This window comes from Pungitius pungitius, chromosome 17, assembly GCF_949316345.1.
Source record: "Pungitius pungitius chromosome 17, fPunPun2.1, whole genome shotgun sequence".
Taxonomy (NCBI): Eukaryota; Metazoa; Chordata; class Actinopteri; order Perciformes; family Gasterosteidae; genus Pungitius; species Pungitius pungitius.
In genome coordinates this window covers 99520-117886 of record NC_084916.1, presented here as the reverse complement: position 1 = coordinate 117886, position 18367 = coordinate 99520, and the positions used below count along the sequence as shown (strand labels likewise).

Genomic DNA, 18367 nt, shown 5'->3' with positions numbered 1-18367 from the left:
AAACAATTAGGACGTTCAGTTTGGATCTTTGGGGATTTAAAGATGCTTGATAGGCTTTTATCTATACAGATTATTTTCACTTGCAGAGACGTTCAATAACTCTTAACACATTCACTATGCAGATTTTCCACGATGTGGCGTACAAAGCCAAAGACCGAACAGATCTCCTCTCTGGGATAGATGAGTTCCTGGATCAAGTGACTGTCCTGCCTCCTGGAGAATGGGACCCCACAATCCGGATTGAGCCCCCCAAGAATGTCCCATCTCAGGTGAATGGCTCTATCATAGATTGTTCTTTGTTGTGTGTGTGTGTGTGTGTGTTACTAACATATTAAAATGCTGTGCACCTCTGTAACCACAAAGGTCCTGATGCAGAGGTTGTTTACGAGCTGCATGCTGACACAGATTACACTTACTGGAAATCATACACTGCATTCAAATCTGGTGTCATAAACTGCAACCCACTATAATCACAATAAGAGTGCCCCCTTGTGGATGTAAAGCACCATGACACAACAGAAAATAATTGTTTGAAAGTTTTCAATTTGTTAAATGTTGTAACTTAACCTGCAGATGAAGAGGAAGATCCCGTCCCAACTAAACGGAAGTGCGTCTCCAGCCGGGGAGCAGGAAAAGGATGAGGACCACGCGGGTCCTGAGCTGCAGAGGACCGGCAGGTGAGTTTAGCAATCTATTGAGATTAAATGAATTGTGGAGCTTAGTCACTCACTTTTAATTTAATCTTTTTTAATCTATCTAATTTTGCTTGATATACTGTTGATTATGATGAGACAAAAGTACTTGTTAACAAGAACTGCAGCTGATAACACAATTAAGCCGCTTTTCACTTTGGACAAAAATATACAAAGCTAAAATTTGTGTTCATTTCTGGGATAAATAACTGCAATAGTAATGCTATTTATCAGTGTTTATTCAGTCTGTCTCTGTCCATCCAGCGCTCAAACGTGGTTCCAAATTAGTCTGCAGAGCTTTTGAAGTGGCTGAATGAATGAGTAACGGGTACATTAAAAAACAAAAGAAGTAACCAGCCATAACTAATTAATTGGCCTCGACAATACTTTCTATTTTTTACTAACCTGGTTTTGTGGCAGGTTCCTGAAGTCAAACTTGTCGTCTACTGATCATTTCCTTTGTCCAGTAGGAAAAGGGACGTGAGAGTCTTGGGACCTCATTGTATGTTATTAAGATACAAGGCATTATTTGTGGTTTAATTGGTTAGAATTACCTCACGTCAAGTACGTACAGTTTGTGTGTCCTGAGCCAGAGCCTAACAGTGCTTGCTTTTCAGTAAAAGCACTTGGAACTATTTTTGATTCTTCCTCATCAACCATCATTAAAGAACAGAATTTGAATGTGTATGAAATATATATTAATTGCTAACTCATGCTGTGTCTATGGAGACAATACAAACAGGAGGGAGAATGTGTTTATTTGAGCCCTCAGACAGAAATTCACTCTACATACCCACGCCTCAGTTGCGAGGCACTGTATTATTTACAGTTTCCCTCTGCTTTCAGCGCTACTATAAAAGGCTCATCTATAAAGCAGCTAGTGGAGGGCAAAGGAGTGAATGTAGGGAAACTGTTAGAAACAGAGGCTGTGTAGAAGAGACAGCAGGGGTTATGGGGGCAGACAATAGTTTATTCAAGTGGTTGAATAATATCACACAATTCATGCGTTAATGTTAATATTATATTAATTCATGTTATTGTCCAATTCATCCATTAGTTGATGTTATTTAATCTCATTGTGCACTCTTACTTGGCCTGTTCCAGGATATGTGGAGGTCTGGTCCTGGACGTCAAGCGGAAATTGCCGTTTTACTGGAGCGACATCAGAGACTCGCTCAGTCTGCAGTGTCTGGCCTCTGTCCTGTTCCTCTACTGCGCCTGCATGTCCCCTGTCATCACATTTGGCGGTCTGCTTGGCGAGGCGACAAAAGGCAACATAGTGAGTCTGAAAACTTGACACTCAAAAGTAAATACTTGTGCTTCGCATGAGCCCACTGGGTACCAAACCCCTAACCCCTGGTTGTCCAGCTGTATGGTCACTAGAACATAGGACATGGGAGTATTTCATTTTGTATTTTTTTTGCACTGCCATTTTGTTAAAGTGACCATAATATTGTCTCGTGCTATCACTTTCTCATCTAGATGTCTTTCTTACACTGCACTAAATGGGATGTGATAATCAGCCTCCCACGCACTAATCTGTTATCATAATGCACGCTATATAGTGTCTTGTGATGTTATTGCTGCCTCGGTCTGCCCCTCCTTTTTTTAACCAGATGTCCTTACAAGGACAGGGACTGTTGGCATAGGCACAGACTGTGTACACACGGATGTGACTTCGGACCAGTAACATTTTTTGTCTAGCCTCTGAGACGCAGTCCCGAATGTCTGTTTAATCTAAAGTGTTTTGTTGTTGGGGGGGCAGCGGTTTCTTTCCCTCGCTCTTCTCCTTTATCCCCATTTGTGTGTTTTGCCTCCCACATCCTCCCTCACTCCCTCCCTCTCCTGTGTTTCCACAGAGTGCCATAGAGTCTCTGTTTGGGGCCTCATTGACGGGAGTGGCGTACTCCCTCTTCGCAGGCCAGCCCCTCACTATCCTCGGGAGCACGGGCCCAGTTTTAGTGTTTGAGAAGATCCTCTTCAAGTTCTGCGTGTACGTTCGCTTCATGATAGTGAATAAAATAAATATTGATAAATAAATGCTGCATACTATTTTATCTTATTTTTTTGTTATGGATTCCAAGCTCCAAATAATGTGTGTACGGTATCCATCGTACTCCGTGTGACCTTTTCTTCTTTACCAGGGACTACGAGCTGTCCTACCTGTCGCTGCGGACTAGCATTGGTCTGTGGACGGCCTTCTTGTGTCTGGTCCTGGTGGCCACAGACGCCAGCTCCCTGGTCTGCTACATCACCCGCTTCACAGAGGAGGCCTTCGCTGCACTCATCTGCATCATCTTCATCTACGAGGCTCTGGAGAAGCTCTTTCACCTCGGGGAACACTACCCTGTCAACACGCACAACAACTTGGAAAACCTTACTATGTATTCGTAAGTACTACAATTGTAAAACTAATAACTAATAGCAGTGTTTGTGTACTAAATTATAAATGTGTATTTTTTGAGTAATTCTAAATGACCTCTTCTGTCTTTTGTGATACACTCTTCAGGTCAGTTTATGGCATTAAAAGAGTTTTGTCAAGTTGTGTATTATGCACATGAACATTTTCCCACGACACTGCTCTTGTTGCTGAAAACTAAAACATTACATTTAGCTGACGCGTTTATCTTTTTGTCTTGAGTTTTCGGTGGAAGATGTAGAGGCTCTCTGTGGTCCTGATGTCATCAGAGAGCTTGTTCCACCATTTAGGAGCTGGATATCAAAGAGTCGCCATCTCGCAGAGTGCTTTTCTCTCAGTGAGGGAGGAACAAGCAGCTTGGCGGATGCGGGTTGGGATGTAGGGTTTCACCATGTCCCGGATGTAGACTGGTCCATTCACAGCATGGTACGTCAGTACCAATGTTTTGAACTGGATGCAGCCACTGGTAACCAGTGAAGAGAACGGAGGCATAGGCTGTTCCAGTGCAGGCCATTCCCAGAGCTCAGAGGAAAATTACCCCCTTGCAAATTAACCAATTAAAAAAACAACCGATGCCGGCAGATTGGCTGCATTTTGTGTTTTTATTTGACTTTAAAATGAACCTAACTAAAGCAAAGCCTCCGTACTTTGCTCAGCATTTTTCTGCTAATCCCCAGGTGTCAGTGCTCTCAACCGGTCAATGCCTCAGATGAACTCATTCGGAAGTGGAACGGGACAGGATACAGCCCAGACTCTATCCCATGGAGCAGCCTCAATGTTTCGGTGGGACCATACAATGCAGGAATCACACCCATGTATAGGATGTGAAAATATACATCGCAGGCATATATCCTTTCACTTGCATACAGTCTCACACTCACGCACAAACTCTAAATTACATTGATTTAAGTTAGATCCACAACATTAATGCAAACACACAAGAACTGTGACCTGTAGCAGGCTACCAATAGTACAGTTGGTGCTCGAAGCTCAATACAGTTTGCATTACAGTACTAACCTAATACTCCTTTTTCTCTAGATGTGTAAGACACTCCAAGGGGAGTTTGTGGGTCCTGCCTGTGGTCATCATGGGCCCTACATCCCAGATGTTCTCTTCTGGTCTATTATCCTCTTCTTCACTACCTTCTGCCTGTCCGCCTTCCTCAAGCAGTTCAAGACAGAGCGATATTTTCACACCAGGGTGAGGCGTTTGCTCCATTTGTTACATGCTTTCTCTTTTAAGTGTAGCTAGTACTCTTAAAGGTATAATAATAATTCCGATTGCGTCATTCGTGTAATCATTTAGACCTAGTTCCATATTAAATCCTGAAGTCCAGAAATGAATAACGTACATTGCTCTGAGTGCAACATTTTTATGACTGGTTAAATAAAACTACTATAAATTCCCATGAGATAGCAGGGTGTTCTTGCTACTCTTCTGTGCACATCTATCTTAAAGTGTCTGACGCTATTTAACTCTTTACTTTGTGCAGTCATTAGTACGCTGGTGCAGCCTCATGTACAGAAAGAAAAGACTTGCTTGCCTCCTCCCACACAGCATCACTTGCTCTTCTGTGTAGGCAGATTCTGGTATTGTCTGAGTTGTTTGGCTCACTGTCGACATCATCGTAATTATTTCCCTGTTGGATCTCGACAGTGATTGAGTCAAAGTTAGTTAAAAGTAATTAACTATGTTGTGTTCATTTAGGTGCGATCCACCATCAGTGACTTTGCTGTGTTCATAACCATCATGGTCATGGTGTTGGTGGACTATCTAATGGGGATCCCTTCTCCTAAACTGAATGTCCCTGACCGCTTTGAGGTAGGCATGAATTTGCATGTATGCAAACGTCCTAAAGTCGTCCTGTTAAATGGCCTTTAACAATAATGCTTTTCCTAGTGTCGTAAATGTAGACCTTTCCTGCTTTTTTTTCCCACAGCCAACTTCAAAGAACAGAGGCTGGCTGATGGATCCGTTAGGAAACAATCCCTGGTGGACGCTGCTGGTGGCGGCTCTTCCTGCTTTGCTCTGCACCATACTCATCTTTATGGACCAGCAGATCACGGCTGTCATCATCAACCGCAAAGAGCACAAGCTCAAGGTCAGACTGGCCTTTGTGGATTTACTTTTTTCAGGGTTGAATCTTGGAGTTGCACACAGGTTTTCTGAGGAGGAAACTTTCCTTGTGTGTCAAGTCTAAACACTCATTGCTGCTTCTCATACTTGTGTGTGGTCTCCTCCCTGTGTCCCACAGAAAGGCTGTGGCTATCACCTGGATTTGCTGATAGTTGCAATAATGCTGGGCGTGTGCTCCATTATGGGGCTACCTTGGTTCGTGGCTGCAACAGTCCTCTCCATCTCCCATGTCAACAGCCTGAAGGTGGAGTCTGGCTGCTCTGCTCCGGGAGAGCAGCCCAAGTTTCTGGGCATCCGGGAGCAACGTGTCACTGGATTTATGATCTTTGTCCTCATGGGGTGTTCAGTTTTCATGACGTCGGTGCTCAAGGTGAGATACAGTAGAAACACTGAAGTCCAATTAGCTAAATATCAATGTTAATTGTTTCATGTTTTCACCCCTGTCTGCTTCTGGGTGTAACAAGGCAAAAATAACTGCATGTTGAGTCATTTTAATTGCTGTTATACGTCTGCTCTTTACAGTTTATTCCTATGCCGGTCCTGTATGGAGTCTTTCTCTACATGGGGGTCTCCTCCCTCAAAGGCATTCAAGTAAGACTCTAAGATCAAGTTTTTTATAATATAATAATGTATCACAAAAGACAAACACAACCTGAACACACAAGTAAAGTTCTTGTCCATCCCTTCCAATACCCCCTGTCCTAGATTAGTGTGACGTGACTATACGTGTAATAATGCATGGGTCTAACTATGTTGTAAGACCCTACTCTGCTAGTCTCTAGAGATGGCATTTAGCAGTTCTTATCGCTCTCACTGAGCCTCTCATGTTCTCTGCAGTTCTTTGACCGAATCAAGCTGTTCGGCATGCCTTCCAAGCACCAGCCCGATCTGATCTACCTGCGCTACGTGCCGCTGTGGAAGGTCCATGTCTTCACTCTGGTGCAGCTCACCTGTTTGGTGCTGCTCTGGGTCATCAAGGCCTCCTCAGCCGCTGTGGTATTTCCCATGATGGTAATGACCTCTTAAAGACGCACTTATTCAAGATACCTAGATGCGTAAAAATGCTATTTTTTTCATATTCATTGATGGTAAATACTAAATAAATGCTTTCTTACCTTTGTGTCTTCAGGTTCTGGCGCTAGTGTTTATCCGAAAGCTTCTAGACTTTTTCTTCACAAAGAGGGAGCTGAGCTGGCTGGATGACTTGATGCCAGAAAGCAAGAAGAAGAAAGAGGACGACAAGAAAAAGAAAGCACAAGAAAATCTGGTAAATCTGTGTAATGGTGTAATGGGACATTTGGAGCACTACTAGCACCAACTACTGGTACCGTATCTTTATTTTACTTGTCTCACTTCTGTCGCTTCTCCTTTGTGATTTAGGGTTCCAGTGCTGCTTTCACTCCAGAAGAAGAGTCCAGACTTTACAACGAAGATGCGAGGGAACTGAAGGTCAACTTTGAAGGCTCGAATCTTCTCAACATCCCTGTGAAAGCGCTGTCGGGGAGGTAAGTGGTGCGAGGCCATTAAGCACACTTTGATGCCCAGCTGTGGGATGAACAGCAGCATTTTATTTCAAATGCATCAAGGGTATTCTATTATTAATCCTAGAGGGATGGTGGTCTTTATGGTCTGACCCTTATGTGGCAACAAAACCCTTTTTTAATGATAAAATGCTTTATGGACTATAATAAAAGTAGCTGTTACGTCTGAAAACTTGTCCAGAAACGCCACATAACTTAACAGATGAAGCTCATAGTTCAAACGTTAACTGTAAGCACATTTTCTGATGCATCATGTTGTCATGTTCACCCTGTAATTGTATTTGGACACCGGTAGTCAGCTGTGTATAATTATGTCCATCTTGAACAGATCATACAGAATAGGACTAGTGACCCACAGCCTCCCAATGGAAGACGAGGTAGCAGGGCAGTGTGTCTGATGGAAAACATCTGACCCACATGCCTGTGTTCTAACCCTCCTCACTGATCCCACAGACAGCGCATGGCCAGAACTCTCAGTCCTCCACTATTTAAAGAAAAACAAAACGGAAACAATGGCTTTATTAAATCACGCTGCTTTGTGTGTTGCTGTGTTCTTGTTTTATGCTCAGGGTAGAACGGTCTGTGGTCAAATGTCTTGTATCCTTGTCTCACTAACTAATAATGTGTAAACAATCAACTCATAGCAAATCATGTTCACCTCCAATACAAAAGGGCCCTAAACATGCATCATACTCCTCCATTTTGTTGTTTTCATTTGTTTTAACCTCTATTTCTATGCATGTTTGTGTCTGCTTGTTTGAACTGCCCTGCACTAAACCTGTCTCGCACATTTGACGTCTACATGCCTGTGTGTGTGTTTGCTTTTTTGCATGTAGTTCTGATACTGACCCCTTGGTTGTAAATATCTCTGATGAAAAGGACAAAACAGAAGAGTGGAAAGCAGTGAACTCAAGTGCAGAATCATGCATCCAACCTGTCAAGCGTAGTGAAAGGTAGCTATGCCATCGGCTGGAGTTTCCAGAGCCCCCCCCCCCTCTCCCAACTGCAGTACTTTTGATTTGACATTGACATTATAATGTTGACTAAAACAATGCGGTTGGTTTGGGACTGTTGGGTTTTAGGACTCTGCTTATTTTCCCACTGTTGTGAAATAACAGAAACTTACTGCTACCTGGATCAGGTGCTAATTTAAAGTTTACTACCTAAAGCCGGATAGATCACCTTCATGCAAAACGTAGATGAGGGTTCCTTCTGTATTTAAAGCAGTTAACTTGAGTATCAACAGAACATTTTTACTTCATAAGGAAATTTATAAATCATCGATAAATTAAATCCATAATCGTTAAGAACAGTCTTCCCATAATCCCCTACCGTCAAAGTGTACTGTAGGTGGTTCTCAGAGCATTGCTAGTTGGGCATATTACACATCCCACATTTAGCACCCATTAGCACACTCATCTATTGTGTGTTCTTCCCCTCTTACAACAGCCAGGAGTAGATGGCCTGCGTTAGAGTCGACCTCAGCCCCGAAACACCAGGAAGGGGCTCCACTACCGAGACCTTCCTGTGATGAATGGAGGCCTTCCTCCCCGTCCGGACACCTCCCCACCCTGCACCCCCGACACGACGCGTTACCCCCGCTGACGAGCACCATCTCTGCGGCCAAGGGACCACAGAACTGGAGCGGCGCAGCCTGCCTGCAGCGATCCCACCTGCGGGGCGGCGTGCGAGCTCCACTCGACGTCTTGTAAGTGTGCGACGCGCGAACAAAAGAACAAAAGAACCCTCACTGTTTAGCAAATGTCTCTCAAACTAGCAATTTGTCACGCATTGAAACCACAGATGCCAAAGGAACGGGCCTCACTGGTGGGGATTTTGGGCTGGTTTTACTTTTATTCTACTGTATATTTTCATTTACTGTTATTTTAGCTGATTACCATACTGTACATTTCGGGGGGGGGGGGGGGGGGTTGGAGCTCATCCACCACAAGTTGCCCCGTGCTGATTTGTTTCCCTATATTTTATTTTGGATTAAGACGCCCATTTTCACCAGCTTCACAACTCGCTTGATGAAAGCCATTCAGGTACCGTTAGTAAATGAAACAAACCAAACAGGTACGTTCACATGGACCCTGCTACACACATCTTTGTAGAAACCACTCGTGAATCTTCTCCTGTCTGCCGGGGGACGCTCAGTATTGATGTTGCTGCTCATAAGTCAGTCGGTTGTTTTCACTGTTATGTATCTTATAGAAATATGATGTATTTATGTATGTATACTGTGTTTTAATTTGACATTATAGGAAACCTACTTCAGAGGCCATATGAAGTCTGTACTGTACAGTAAGCACTTTGCCAGTATAGTTTCTTACCAAAAAATGGATCATAGCGTGTTAATATCTGCGTCAATTAGGGTTCTTTAGAGCTGATGTTCAAATGTCAGTTAAACCACTCCAGAATCTCGAATGATTTCTGACTGCGGTCACTTGATATTTATTTATTTTTTTTGTCACCAGGCAGTCAGAATTAACTATCCGCTGTATTCCTTTCATTGCTGGTATCACAACTATTTTAACAAATGCTGTAAATCATTAAATATAGTTGTTGAATTCTAAAAGTATTCTCAACCCAGTTAGATGCACCGGTTTTTATACTGTCTGTATTACTGTTGGTAATCGATTGTATGTTTGTGTGGCGTAAAGATAACTATGTTTAGTGTTTTGGATCATTTTATGCAAAAATATTTCTACAGTAAATGAAAAAAACTTATTCTAAGAAGTTGATCTTATTTTGCTAAGTGCAGTTCTGTTTTAGCAATAAGTATTCCATACTGTGCAATGTATGGACTCACAAACCTGGCTAATATTCAGGCAAAGAATGATTGGTGCAATAGTTTTCAGCAGCGACTAAACGGACAAAAGCTTACGTGCCTTGTCGAAACGCTTCATGTGCAAAGTCTCTCACTGATTATTTGGGTTCAGAACAGAACCGGTACAAAGCCACACGCCACAGACAGGCCTGGTATGTTTCCAGCAGTGAACCCGTGCTGCTGTCGGTGTGAAAGTGGTGTCCAGAGCCACCGGCTCAAACCGCGTACCTTTATGTATCGTCTATTTGCAAATGTTACTGCTGATACTGTTTCTGTGTCTTTGTTGCCCTGTCGCTGCTTTAGCATTTAATCACATTTCAAATCTATTTAAATCGATATTGAGGTACTTTATTTTATTTTTTTTGAGAACGGTCCCTGAATGGCACACTATTTTATACGGTCAAAAATGAAGTCAGTGAAATTTGACCAAAACCTCTTTTCAAAAATAGTTTGTTCAATTTAGATTGAGACAGAAGTATTGCACAAGTTATTTTCTTACACACGGAAATGAAAAATCTGTAGAATCAACACATTTCAGATAGTTTATTTTGATGAAGAATAACCTATTTTCACATGGCCATGGTTTCAAACTTGAACTATAAAACTATATAAACTCCGAGGTGAATCGTCAACGACGTAATGTGGAGATTTTACATTCAACCATCCCTGTGTAAAATTGGCATTTGTACAGATGCTCAACATCAGCAAACCACATGGCATCCTGTTGTGAGATTGAATGATTCGTCCCTGTCTGACTGGTGCAAAGCAATAAAAGTAAATACGTGGAAATTTTCTTTGGTTTTATTATGTAAAACCACTGTGTTGGTTTCTGTGATTCTTGGTCGAGGTTGACTGCTACTTGCACTTGAAGTCTGGTTCTTTCTGTCTAAGTACTCTATACATGTACTGTAAATCAGATTTATGGCAGGACCAGTTCCTCAGGCAGATATTTCTAGTTGTTAAAGGAAAATTTGTCTCTGGCTACTTGCCACTGCAGTTGCCAGCATGCTCCACATAGATCGTACACAAACTCCTGCTTTAAACATGCCTTAATACAACTTCAACTGGCTGTGTCCAATGTATTAGTCTCAAAATCATACAATACTACTTTTTTTAAGTAAAAGATGCTGGCCAATAAAGAGTAAGAACTGCATATACAGAAAAGCTGTTTTTGAGGTGTAGAAAATACATCACATATAAAATGTCCCACAAATAATACCTTCTTAAATATCCACTCTGAAGCGGTCTTATTAATTAGGGAGGTTCTTGACTGGTAAGGTTTTCATGATTAAGACAAAAGATGGCAGCAGAGATCTTTTTCTTTTCTTTCATCAGCAGCCGGTCAATTGTGAAAAAAATAAAACTGCTAGATTTTAGAAATATATTTCTAAAATATTTCTATATTTAGAAATAATATATTTAGAGCAAAACAATAGAAAGGTAATCTATGGCTATGAGATATTTCAATCCACCTGTCCAGAAAACCAGCTCCAACTCTACACACACTGCTGCTGAGTGTCACCTTGGTTGTGACCGGTGACACGGGGGATTTCACTTATTTGACTATTTACACCTCTCAGGCCTGTGTGGGCGTGAAGGCCACAGGTCGCGTTGAACATGTCCTTCACTGTTGTAGCGAACAATCGGAGGGAGCTCACGGACCTTTATTCACAGCAGACATTTTTTAACAGTCAGTCAGAAAAACACAGCAGGAAAATTACATGAACGATCGTCTGAGTCAAGCTATGCAGCTTCCCCTATGGACAACGCAGCTATCATGTGTTATTAAATACACCTGCGCTTGGTTACTCATGCCATGTCTCACACATACACACACACACACCTTCTTCTTCTTGTAGGGAATCCTAAAACAATAACCTCCATTCTTCCAGAGCTCCTCACAGTGGAGCTACAGGTTAATCCAGGAAGTAAATATCTGCTTCTGTCTTTTAGCCAAGGGCAAGGAAATCAGTACACATTTTTATGAACTCCATCAGTAATGTTATCTATCACAGGCATAACAGGACTCCAGCTTTTGGACTAAAGTGGCCATTTCTCAAAATAAAATATCTTATTTGGATACAACCACTATAAAAAAAACATTGCAGCTTCACACAAAGGAAAAACAAGGCTGTTTATCTTCATAAATGTGCCTGTTGTCCTTTTTTTAATGCAGAAACAATGCATTTACAGAGACTACTGGCGCTCACTGAAGTTAAGATCATTTGACAGTTCAAAATGTTCTGACCGTTTTTCCTCGGTTCTCTTCACATCAGTTGCCATGTATGTTTTGGCTCAAAGTCTTGGATATGTAGTAAAGGACTAGTGGGGAAGTATAATATTGTACTGCAACATAAACAGGTTTCCTAAGCAGGCAGGATGCGTTGTGCCCTTGTGGAGAACCGTGGCGGCTCGTGGTTCAGTTTGCAGCGTTTGGCGGCCCCTCTGGGATGAGAGACATGAAGAAGGTTATGATAAAGGACCACGTTGAGGACAGGAAGCCCGCGTTGGGGGCGCTGTTAGGGTCCTCCGCTCCTTCCTCTCCGCTTTCCCCATCGTCGTCCGAGCCGTCGTCCATCACTCCTTCCTGCAGGGGAAGAAAACGACGTGTAAGCAAAGCATGGGGCGAGCTGCGGTAGGTTTAACACTGACACATGCTGCACTATTTTAAACAAGCTTCTCTGTAAATTGTAATAGTATTATGAAGCTTTTGCACGTTTCTAAGTAACTCTAGCCAATCCAGACTGTTCATATACAGATAAATTACAGCAAAAGATTCAAGGGTCATCTTGCTAATTTCAACTGACCTACTTTTCATTTCTATTTGAGTAAATTCTTATGTACTTTCATTTGAGCTAAACTGTTTTATACCTCCAGTACTTTTACTTGAGTGCAATATTTTAATAATTTTTCCAACTATATCGAAAATATCCCAACATCAGCAATGAAGAATTGCTTTCATTATTGTTGAAATGAACTGTAGCCCATCCTAATGACCCTATGTTGGCATCTTTCCATTGCCTTTGTTGTCACACAATCTACACACAGATATATTAAATTAACAAAGAGGAACATCTGTACATTTTTGTACAATTCCTCTTACTTTCTGTGATGTATTTCGATTTATTTGTAAAATCTTGTGAACATCTGGAACATAATAGTGATCGACTGCACGTATAATCTTTGCTATAAATCAAATGTTTCAAAGAGGCAGTCACCATTTCCTGCAGGTCCTGGTTCTGTAGCTCTCCCTCCATGTCGTCCTGATGGCCTCTGTCTCCAGGAAGCTGGAGCTCATTCTCCAGATTGAAGGGAAACCAGCCGGCTTGATGCCTGCAGACAGAAAAAGACAACCGACATTACAAACTGTTTACAACCCGCCATCAACAGTCAGTGCCTGATCCATCTGTCGTGAATTATAACTTTGAGCCGAATGGGAGGTCTGTGATAATTATGACGTAGTCATTGTGGGAGGCGGACGGCATGATGACATACGTCATCAGCGCATTAACTGAGGAACACTCACAGGTAAAGCACTAGCATGGCCATCATCACCATGACAAAGCGGCTGAAGGAGGAGTAGAAGTACACTATACTGAGTAGGATCCCAGCGCGTGAGAACGTGTACACCCAGTCCAGCCAATCCCGGTTCTGCTCCTCCTCGTTCATGATCTCGCCTCCCTGGGCGTTCATCTGGACCTCGGGGTTGCCGCGGCGATCTGCCTGAGGCCGCTGGCTCAGAGAGTCGGGCTGGTGAGTGGAGGGCTGGTCCGGCCTGAGATGTTGAGAGGAGGCGGCCAGTAACTGACTAGAGAGAGAGAGGGGGGGAGGGTTGCTTTTGGTTGGATAGAGGGCCGGTAAACACTCTGAAACATAGAGGGACCTACTAGTGCATGTAGTACTGGCGGGCGTACAACTGCTGCCACCACATCAGGGTCACAGGGTTGACATGAGCGGGCATGTTTGTGGGAGCAATTAGTTGCGGGGAGTACGGATCCCAGCTGGAAATAAAGACATTGTGTTACAAAAACCACATTTTATTGTAGGAACAATAGATGATATTTTAATGGCTATTGCATTAACTAATAGCCAAGTTAATTATACGGACAAGAAAGAAGCCTAATTGTAACTTAACCTGAACCAAGAGGCTGAAACTTATACTATATTTCAAAACAATAGCTGCAACTAGAGCTCTTTGCTAACATGTGATGCGGTACGACTTGCTTCATAATTCCGTGGAAGTGTATTGGATATTAATCTTCTTTATGACATCATTCAGACAGTCCAGGACTTTTCTTAGAGAGAGAGTCTTTATTCACTGCAGTGAGCTTACCTTTGCATAAATTGTGGATACATCTGGTGGTAAGGGAAGGGTCCAGCTCGCTGTCTGAGTGCATCACTGCTCTCTGCTGGAGGGCTGTGTTGACCAGTGGCAGGACTGGCAGAATTTAGGAGGGGCTGAAATCAGAAAAATAAGTTGATCGTTTATGCTTCATCTTACAAGAAAGGCAAGCCATTTTTTGTAATCCTCAAGGAGGTGTAGATGACAGCAGAGAGCTGGATGATGAAAGGAAATGCGCTGATGATGAAAGGAATGGAAAGGTGTGAGGAGCGCACGGCTGACCCACCGCGGGACCGGCCGACTCCTCCTGAGGCTTGTTGCCGTGGCTGCGGAGGGGCTTCGGGGAGCTGGGAGGGGTTCGGGAGGCGCACACCAGGTGGAGCATGTGATACTCATCCTGCTGCAGAAGCAAACACGGCTCATTATTAAACCGCAGCCTTGCATGTTCGAGGAAAAAAACAAAAACGTTTGAACTACATGGCTGTCTGGTGCTTCATTTGTGTAATTTGCTTTAGGGACTGAATTTAAAAAGAGGAGCTGTTTAGATGTTATCTGTCCAATATCCGTAATTGGAGTATAACATCTGTAGTTGATTATTTATTTATCATTAAAATATCACAATTTTGCTACGCATTAGTTTATTAATACCAGCCATTTCACAAGGTTTACTGGATAGCATGTTTGTTAAATACCAAAGCCCTCTGGTATGCCTCCACTCTACTGGGAAGGTGTTCCTCAACCTGTCTGCAGGGTGAACGAGAGCCATTGTGAGGTCAGCCAGTGATGCCGGCTGGTAAGAGCTGGCTCACAGTCACACGGGGCCGTTTGATGGGGCAGAGATCAGGGCTCTGAGGACAGATGCAGCACAGACTGGGGGAGTTTGACGGGTGTCTACTTGCTTACAGTGTGTAGTCGGTAAAATCAGAGATTCGATCATCTTGTGTGCGTGTTTGTAGCTTTAGAATCAACTTTTATCACTCTAATAAATATGAAATTCATCACACAGAGAACTTACCTTTCTGAGCACATCTTTTAGAGTAAAGTGATCCAAAAGCAGCTTCCCAGAATACACCAGCCTCTGGTCTTTGGAGCTCTAGAAATCCAAAAGTATACCCATAATTTGGTCACGGAAGATGATATAATATTGTTTTAAAAATGTTGCTTTTCCAGGTAATATTGACAACAACAATGAGCAGGAAAACGGCAAACTCTGAAATGTAGAGTCAGAGACACGGTGTGAGTAATGAGGATGAGATTATAGTAACCTCAATAAGAATAAGAGGATTAACCTGGAATTGCAGCAAGGTCCGTGTGTCCTTTAGAAAGGCCGCATTCACCGTTTGACCATTAAGGAAATGTATTTTTTTCAAATCCTGGCCAACTCCAAAATGTCAAAGTTAATGTTTGCTATTTTCTAACCAAACAGGGAGTACTCCAGAGCTTTGACTTTGATCCGTTTGTCCCGTGTGTTTTATACAATGAAGGCATCAGAACTCAGCAAAATCAGATTAGTAGAACAATACAGCAGGCGTCTGAAGGCCAACCTGTTGAGCTGTGCAAGAGATGCTCCCTTTTTCTGCTATTTAGGGTTGAATTCACTCTCTAAGCTAAAAATGTGGGACTTGGCGATCAGCTGCCTCAAATGAAAGAGGAGTGAAGGAAGGCGCAGAGGAGCACATGCATCGTCCTAGTGGACTGGAGCAAAAGGGCAGTACTCACGGGTTTGCTTGGGTACACATCTGAGATGTGCGCTTTGAGTTTCTTCACAGTCCAGTTATGGCAACAGTTGATGGTGTGGTCACTGTACTTCTGGTTGGGTGCCCTGATGACAAGGGTAACAGAACTGTCCACAACACCTTGATCCATGACTCAAAACCATTTGTCTCACGTGGAGGAGAGAGAGAGAGAGATCTGGGCCTCCAGTCCTCCTGGATTCGTCTAGTTTGTTCCTGACATCTGAACGAAGCTTTAATGTTATTGTCGAGTCTGACGTTGCTGACCTGCGAGCCGCAAGGTGTTTCCTGTCATGTTGTACGGACGACACACAGCTGGAACCTGAGGGGAGGAAGGGACACGCGAGGTTGGCGTGATCGCAATGACATCATTTTCTCCATATTGTACTCTGTGTTAATATTAAATATACATTTAGCACATCATACGCTGCTACTGTACTATCAAATACATACGCGTTAATTGTCTGAATGCTTTGAGTAGTGAAGTCTGACACACATTCAACACGACCAACGTGTAATGGCAACTAGCCTTACAGCGTTATGACCCTTATAAATAAGGCGCAGCAGGGGTTTGGGGTACGATGACGTCTGTCACCAGCTACCGAGAACTTGTTAGGGGATATTTAACTGGCTAAGCTAACGTTAGCCTCAGTAGGTTTTCTGCTACTAACGTCAGTCAAGTCAAGCAGAAAAAAGTTGTTAGCTCGCATACTTAGCAACGCAAATTACAACGATCTAGTTTCATAGAGAAGATTATATCGAAGAGAAGGAGACTTTTCCTACCTTGTTTACTCCCAGCGCCCGAAATATGCAGCCTGGCTTTAACTCCAAGCCCTGACTGAAGCCCAAGGGGTGTGAGTCTTCTTCGTTGGACTCCCGCATTCAATGATGAAGCTGCTTCATCGCCACCCAGTGGGCAGAAATCTCATTATTTATATTTTATTTCTATGTACATGAATACAATATAAATAATCAGGGATGGGCAACTTAAATAATGGAGGGGGGGCACAATTTTTCAGCAGCGCTACGTGGGGGCCACATAGGACAGCGCACTTCCTAACCAGATTTATGGCAACATGTGTTGGTTCATTGGTCATTATAGCCACGTCATAGGGAGCTATGATTCTAGTTATGTGAGTGACTAAAATTAGCCACTTGTCCCCATCTATTTTCATTTTTATAAACCACAAAGATGGTCTCTACATCTTTAAAAAAGCATTAAATATCCATTAACTTTCTCTGAATGGCTCCTGCAGTACGACAAATCATTCTCTGTCGTCCAAAACATTGCAATAAAAGTCTAATGCATACCTCATTTTCTCCCATTTTTAATTATTAACTCAACAAAAACGTTTAATGAGATTTACATAATCCCCATGTATGTGTATATTTGTGATGTCAAAATATACTAAAATAGTTAGCATGTTCTAAATTATTCCATGTACCATTTTTTACAGTGTCTTTATCTGTAGGCAGTGTTGGGAAAGTTCACTTTCTACATGATCTAGTTCAAAGTTCAGTTCACAAATTTTAAAATAAACTAGTTCAGTTCATAGTTCAAACTTAAATATTTGAACTAAGTCCACAGTTCAGTTCTTTTTTTCCATATGTTGCTGCAAGCTATTATTTTTTTAAATTATTGCCAAAGCCCAGAACCACAGACAGCAATTGTTTTAACACTGAAGCTGTGCATCAGATTTAATCTTCATATCCAATTTTGAATCCTTATCCAACCAGGGTTCACATTAGCATTGAGGGGATTGTTGCTTTAATGTTTAATGCTGTCGATTCACTCCACACTAGAAGCAGCTGCAGCGTTCACCCCTACAGTACATTCTCAAACACATGCTGCTTGAATGGTCTTTTTTAAATAAGGAATAAAAACACGACAGTTATCATTAAGGTGCAAATGTTTGCAAAGAAAGGTCAGATTCCTCCCATCCTCACCGACCTTGTCAGTAACTTCATAAAACTCATTTTAATTATTATACGCCGCCTCTTTGTTACACCCAGCTGTCGCCTCTATGCACTCTATGTGGTGTTGCCAGATCGGGTGTTTTTTCCGCTACTTATTAAGGCGCGTTTACGGTGTGTTTTCTATAGAAATCTGGCAACCTATTTGAACAACGTTAACCTGAAAGAACGTTCACAGACACCACCACGCTACTTAAAGCGCTCTAGATTCTGGTCAAGGTGAATGAGAAGATGAAGGAAACTTTCATCTCATTTGTATCCTTTTACTGTTAGACCATTAAATGTAGCCGGTGCTAGACGCTAAATTGTCCTTTGAAGATCATTGGCGGCAGCCATTGGTGGATTATTAAGCGTTACTCAACAGGATGGAGCCCATCATAAACCTCATGCAAGGAAGTTACGCTGGCTTTAATGTGTTTTATGAACTGAAAAGCTTCTGAGGGTGATTGGTTTTTAAATGAGTCTTGCTGTACTGTACTGCACTGTGGCTCAGTGGTTACAGCAGAAAAGTCTCGGGTTTGGACCTTGGATCCCTCGGGTGTGCGAAGCCTAATGTATAATCTGAAGAAATGTACTACTTGGGGACTTTTTTTACTTTTTTGGAGGGGGGAAATTTGTACTTTTAAATATATGAAATATGAAATACTTATATTTCGTTTAGCATGATAAAACACCTGTGGTTATTTTTTATGGGCCCAG

General features: G+C 42.4%; 2 protein-coding genes across 6 annotated transcripts in view; one reads left to right on the top strand and one right to left on the bottom strand.

Annotated features, from left to right (window-relative positions):
- The window catches only part of LOC119219695 (sodium bicarbonate cotransporter 3-like), a 29523-nt gene extending 19111 nt beyond the window's left edge, over window positions 1-10412 (top strand). For 2 of the 5 annotated variants that reach the window (XM_062558523.1, XM_037475041.2), the window contains exons 11-27: window positions 123-269; window positions 574-677; window positions 1797-1971; window positions 2552-2685; window positions 2837-3082; window positions 3789-3894; window positions 4151-4312; window positions 4820-4933; window positions 5052-5213; window positions 5367-5618; window positions 5771-5839; window positions 6086-6259; window positions 6378-6515; window positions 6629-6753; window positions 7118-7166; window positions 7669-7742; window positions 8239-10412. In XM_062558523.1, coding sequence (XP_062414507.1) covers window positions 123-269; window positions 574-677; window positions 1797-1971; window positions 2552-2685; window positions 2837-3082; window positions 3789-3894; window positions 4151-4312; window positions 4820-4933; window positions 5052-5213; window positions 5367-5618; window positions 5771-5839; window positions 6086-6259; window positions 6378-6515; window positions 6629-6753; window positions 7118-7166; window positions 7669-7742; window positions 8239-8248 — 2241 coding nt within the window. In that variant the 3' untranslated portion in view covers window positions 8249-10412. Of the gene's footprint in view, window positions 1-122; window positions 270-573; window positions 678-1796; window positions 1972-2551; window positions 2686-2836; window positions 3083-3788; window positions 3895-4150; window positions 4313-4819; window positions 4934-5051; window positions 5214-5366; window positions 5619-5770; window positions 5840-6085; window positions 6260-6377; window positions 6516-6628; window positions 6754-7117; window positions 7167-7625; window positions 7743-8238 lie in introns of all 5 variants that reach the window. The other 3 variants (XM_037475048.2, XM_037475044.2, XM_037475045.2) reach the window with 3 other exon arrangements.
- An 855-nt stretch (window positions 10413-11267) lies between these two features.
- On the bottom strand, window positions 11268-16588 carry LOC119219697 (homocysteine-responsive endoplasmic reticulum-resident ubiquitin-like domain member 2 protein). The gene is made up of 9 exons (XM_037475055.2): window positions 16478-16588; window positions 15681-16016; window positions 14977-15054; window positions 14248-14361; window positions 13953-14077; window positions 13507-13620; window positions 13146-13427; window positions 12838-12952; window positions 11268-12206 (listed from the first exon to the last, which is right to left on the bottom strand). Exons 2-9 carry the CDS (start codon window positions 15825-15827, stop codon window positions 12039-12041), a joined length of 1143 nt encoding a protein of 380 aa, XP_037330952.2. The 5' UTR covers window positions 15828-16016; window positions 16478-16588; the 3' UTR covers window positions 11268-12038.
- Window positions 16589-18367: the final 1779 nt, after the last annotated feature.

Bases quoted from the DNA above. Each gene is read 5' to 3' on its own strand.
- LOC119219697 (XM_037475055.2), bottom strand. From the start codon at position 15,827: ATGGATCAAGGTGTTGTGGACAGTTCTGTTACCCTTGTCATCAGGGCA. The intron at 15,055-15,680 runs GTGAGTACTGCC...TTGGATTTCTAG, and splicing joins ATGTGTACCCAAGCAAACCC to AGCTCCAAAGACCAGAGGCT. The intron at 13,621-13,952 runs GTAAGCTCACTG...CTTTATTTCCAG, and splicing joins TATCCACAATTTATGCAAAG to CTGGGATCCGTACTCCCCGC.